Source organism: Atta cephalotes (assembly GCF_000143395.1).
Source record: "Atta cephalotes unplaced genomic scaffold scaffold00014, whole genome shotgun sequence".
Taxonomy (NCBI): domain Eukaryota; kingdom Metazoa; phylum Arthropoda; class Insecta; order Hymenoptera; family Formicidae; genus Atta; species Atta cephalotes.
The window spans coordinates 4,588,021-4,593,722 of NW_012130078.1; the positions used below are offsets into that span (position 1 = coordinate 4,588,021).

The window sequence follows — 5,702 nt, forward strand, 5'->3', positions numbered from 1 at the left end:
CTCCTCCTCGTCGTCGTCGTCGTCGCGTACTACGTAGTATATATATATATATATATATATATATATATATATATATATATATATATATATATTATATTAAAGGTTTTAACTATCGATCGGACATCTTGCATAATGCCGGCGGTACTATTTCAACTTTATAACTCGAAAAGTACTTAACGAAAAATAACTTTATTATAGTATTTTGGAAAACTTTTGACACCGGCTATTAGATCCTGGCATCAAAAATAGAATGTTCCATTTAAAAAATCAATTTGATCTTGATTTTGGCGACCTGATTTTGGCGACGCCACCTAAAATCAAGCAAATGTGATCAGTGAATAAATCTTTTTAAGTCCTACAACTTTTGTCTGAAATATTTTTCTCCAAAATGCTTTGCTTTCGAGATATTCGACCGTTTTGATACATTGCAAATATACATATATGTATTATATAAGTTTTAAAGATATCCATACAGGATCAATTTTGACCATTTTTACACATCTTCCTTTATTGCGAAAAATATTACCTCGACCGGGAGTCGAATCTCTGTTTATATCATTACCTGAGAAAAAGACGTTGTTTTTTTATTAGACATTGTACCAATTATTGCAAAAAATATTAAGATCTCGGAAATCTAAAGGCTTAAGACACTCGTAAGGAATACAAGAGATCCGGGTTTGACTCCCGACCGAAGGTAATATTTTCCGCAATAAATTTTTATTAATAGTTTTTCAACATATTAACATCTTTATAATATGATTGAGCATCAAATTATTAAAATTGCTTGTTAATTTAATTCGCGATTATTAAAGTAGTTTAATTGAGTTTATAGTCCGGAAAAACAATTTGGCGCACAGTTCGATTCTCGGTAAAATCAAAATATTTTCATACACTCTCGAACTTTCATACACTCTTTCATACACTTCTCCTCTCGAAAGGAAGCAGCAATCCACCGAGAATATCCTTGCCAAGAACACTTCTCTAACAGAAACTTCGTTGTTTGGAAACGACGTTAAACTATAGATCCCATATGAATTGTGTACAATCAGCGTGCACATCACAAGCATATGAGAAAAGTCACCACGCTCGGACACGAGCAATAGAAATATATAAAGATATATAGTATACATAGTAATTCAAGATTGAATTATTTAAGCATTGAAGATCCAACTTCGAATATTATAGGCATTTAATTTCTAGTATTTTTTATGTATTATTTTCAATAATAAAAAATTAATTTCAATAGACGCAGACAAATGAGAGTAAATTGCGTGGTTAAAGATGCGCTATAAAACTATATACATTCTATACTAAAAAAAAAAAAAAAATTTGTTCAACTATACATTTAGCTGTTTGCAGATTTGATTAATTCAACAAATTTTATTTAATCGACCGTAATCTGCTTAACAAACTGTTCAATGTTAAGCAGATTATTAAATTCAATTAAATAAAATTTGTTGAATTAACTAAATCTGCAAACAACTAAATGTGTTTAGTTAGGTGTATAAATTTTTTTTTAAGTGTATAATTTAATTATACATAATAATATTCGAACGTTTTCAACTGGATTCCAATCATTTTCAATAAATTAATAACATACTTATATATGACACTAGTTTTAGACATAAATTTCTCACAATATTTCCTCTTCAATTGCATAATGAACTCTCAATTCCTGTTAAAAAAATGTCGTTAATATAGTCCAAATGATTTAATTTAACGCTAAACATATTGCTTTAACACAAATTTAAATTAATATAACAGTTCATTATGATGCAATTGAAGAGGAAATATTGCCTAAAACAAATTTATGTCTAAAACAAGTGTCACATTTTTTTGTTATTAATTCGTTAAAAATAACTAGAATCCAGTCGAAATGTCCGAATATTATTATGTATACATTTAAATTATAGAATATATTAGGTGTATTAAAAAGAAACCCATTATTTTTCCATTCAATTTCATGCAAAAATAATGGATTTCTTTTTACTACAGCTAATATATAGTTTTACAGCGCATCTTTAACCGCGCAGTACTCTCATTTGCCTGTCTATTGAAATTAATTTTTTGTTAATCTCGGGAATCCATTATAATTACCTATATTTTCAATATATACTCTTTATGCAAAAAATACAGATTACCAAAAAAAACATCGCTAATTAAGAATTAATACGCGCAGTTAGATTCATTCTAGTCTACTTTTTCTCAATTATGAAAATCTCAATAAAATCTCAAAAAAATATAGTCAATTTACCAATTTCGTGTCGATGGGTACATTCAGGTAGTTATAATATTTATTCTTCATCTCTTCGTACGCCATGAATTGTATTGCTCCGTGTGAAACACCAAACAATCCAGGAACTAAACCCTGCAATAATACAGAATATTTTCTTTATAATCACATAAACAGCAAATAATTCTCATTTTATTTAGAATACAGTTATAATTCAAAAGTTTGATGAGGAAAATTTACTTGCCTTATATAAGCCTCTAATACCCTCCGTCTTGTAAATCTTCTTTAAAGCATCAAGCATGCCACGATATTTCTTGGATTCCGCCATTTTCACATCATCAGCATATTGTAAGCACAGCCGCGTCTTTACTACCCAGATCGGGTTGGTCATGAGCAATGTAAGCACTCCGGCATCAGCGGCAGCGAACATATGCATGGATGGTCCGAGGGGTTTCTTCGAATTGCCACCTTGGATCGAAGTTTTTATTGTATTGTAGCTGCAAATCAATTCGTAATTAAGAGTACAAAGAAAATTTTTCAAAAGTACAGTACATAAATAACACTACTGAAGGATTTCGAATTGAGTTTTTTATTGCAATTACAAGATTAATTTTTCACATTGGCCTAATTATTTAATCCACTATCGTTAATGTAAAATTTTCATCCGCAATGTGAGTCCTAAAAACTTAATGAAAATTTTTACATTGCTTCGGACGATATAAAAATCTGAAAAAATTTTTACATATACTTGCGAAAGATCTAATAAATTTTTATTTATCATAAAAGTTGGATTGTACTTTATATTTATTATTTATAGATTTAAATTTATCTATCAGAATTCACAATCAAAAAATCAACTATGCTTAAAATATTGCCGGCAGAGATTACTTGAATTTCAAGACCAATCTAAAATAGTAATTAGTAATCACTACTTACAAGAAAAAGTAAAAACCCCACGAACTGCCCGATCCTAGAACATTTGGTGTTACTCCTCTGTAAAGTCCACGCACACCCTCGGTTTTAACGATCTGAGCGATGGCATTTCTAAGACCATTGTATCGCGGTGCCGCAGTTGTTTGACCATCATTCACTATAATCAGAAGACAACAAAAATTCGAATAAATCTCAGTAGTTTGAATTTGTTTTACATTCTCATAAAAATATCGTTATTACGATATTATTATCAAAACACATAATGTTTTATTGGAACAAATTTCTGTAGTGTAATTATTATTTATATTATATAATTATAGTGTTTCCTTCGTATCTTGCCTGCCCTCGCTATTAAATTATTGCCGATAATGCATCGTCTCGTGTTAGAACAAACCCATCATTTTTATGCTCGAATACGTTCGATTTATATATCCCATTATATATATGTATGTACATATAGATACTCTTTATCGCTGTAAACATTGTAAAGTTAGTTTTCATATCGTTGCGAAAAGGCAGCGTTATCACCTTGCGATACTTCTTACTTTCTTACTGAGAAGTTCTCTTCTCAAATATGTATATTCGTCTCAAAGACACGTAGTAACAAAATGGATACTTATTTAAAATTTAATTCTATGCACTTTATGTTATCAATAATAAAAAAACGCTAATATAATATAAAATTTAATATTATAACTTTTAAGATGTAAAATAGAATGTAAGAACGTAAATATATTACTCCCATAAACATATTATTTCTTTCGAAGATCGAAAGAAAAATAAATAAATTAGATATAAAATAATTTTATATCAAATCATTAAATATTTTTCCCGAGAGCATCTTATGCCAAATTAATGAAAAATAATAGATGAAAGAATAATATCACCTAACAATATCAGATTGACAGATCAAAGAGAAATGAAATATCTGTAGATAATAATTGTATTTCATTTCTCTTTTGCCTTACAATTTACTTTCGCTTTTGTAGATGACTGTAATTTCACATAGCTACAAAGATCTAAGATACTATCTTCATTGTGATTTTATCGATATACTTCTGACTGATCAAACGAGCTCATAAGATTTTCTCCACGAATTTCTACATTTAAAATCAATTTTTTCTCAATAAAAATTTAGAGATTATTTAAAATCACAAGAACTATCTTTTTCATAATTTGCCAATCCTCAATGTTAAATTAATTAAATTTTTTTTAACAACTATAATAATTTTGAAATGGAATTCATGTAAAACTAATACAATCAGAACCAAAGAAATAATAAGTCTATTATTCAAGTAAGTGAAGCGCGAAAAATGTTTCGCTTTCATATTTATACATATATCTTTTGCTTTATACAGGGTTTGGAAAGTAATGATAAAGCTTTCGCATAGGAGCAAAATGGACTGAGAAAAAAGGTCTCCTCAATCATTTTACGATTTTAGCAATAGTTAGTAAGATATTAATTGCTAAAAATTGCCGAAAATTCGTCTTCAATTTTTTACTCAAATACTATCAACTTACAGAAAAACTGCAAGAGATAAAAATTATTTATTTCCTTCTCATAGAACTCTACGAATTTTTTCAAAATTTTTTATCAACTTTTTAATACTGCATTTTCTCATTTTTATCAACATGAGAAAATACGGTTAGGTATTAAAAAATTCTGAAAAAATTCTTAAAAATTTTTAGATCTCTATAAAAAAAAATAAACAATTTTTTTGTCTCTTGTAATTTTTCTGTAAAGTTGATAGTATTTGAGTAAAAAATTAAAGACCAATTTTCGACAATTAATATCTTATTCACTATTGCTAAAATCGTAAAATGATAGAAGACTTTTCTTCTCAGTTTAGTCCATTCTGTCCTTATGCGAAAGATTTATCATTACTTTCCAAACATCTTGTATAAAAAGAATCTTGAGAAAAAAAAGGCCAATCAATTCTACATCTTATGATAGAGAAACGAAGAAATAGGAATTATATTATTTTATATATTATTTATTTTATTTTATATTATACATATATATCTATTTTATATTATTTTTCTTTCTAAATACTCATTTCCTTAGTTATCTCAAACTATCTAAATTAAATATGCTTGCAATACTAGATGCACAAATAATATTCAACGATTTTTCATTAATTATACAAGAGTCTTTATTAATTATAAAAGTTATATAATTTGAAAGAATTGTTCTATTGTAGTCTACAGATTTATAAATTAGTATATACATATTTTGAAACTTGTATACATTTGCAAAAAGAATATTGATCTGCATATTTGCAAAACTAATATTTCGGAACTATATACGTTTATGAATATTAGATACAAAATTTCGAAGCGACTTTCGACTTTTGACGACTCAGTCGACTACGTGACGAAACGATTTAATAACGAACGTCACGTGTCACTGACGCAACTCGTAGAATTCTCTTAGCTTGGTGCTTGGTGGACGGCCAATGAATATTCCGTTTAAAATACGACACACACACACACACACACACACACACACACACACACACACACACACACACACACC

The 5,702-nt window shown here is 28.3% G+C and overlaps 1 protein-coding gene across 1 annotated transcript in view; it reads right to left on the reverse strand.

The window, feature by feature from the left end:
* The window catches only part of LOC105617804 (mitochondrial folate transporter/carrier), a 19,489-nt gene that overhangs the window by 4,052 nt on the left and 9,735 nt on the right, over positions 1-5,702 (reverse strand). Inside the window, exons 2-4 of the mRNA XM_012199356.1 lie at positions 3,170-3,323; positions 2,478-2,730; positions 2,255-2,368 (exon numbers count right to left, since the gene is read on the reverse strand). Of these exons, the coding sequence (XP_012054746.1) occupies positions 2,255-2,368; positions 2,478-2,730; positions 3,170-3,323 (521 nt within the window). The remainder of the gene's footprint in view (positions 1-2,254; positions 2,369-2,477; positions 2,731-3,169; positions 3,324-5,702) is intronic.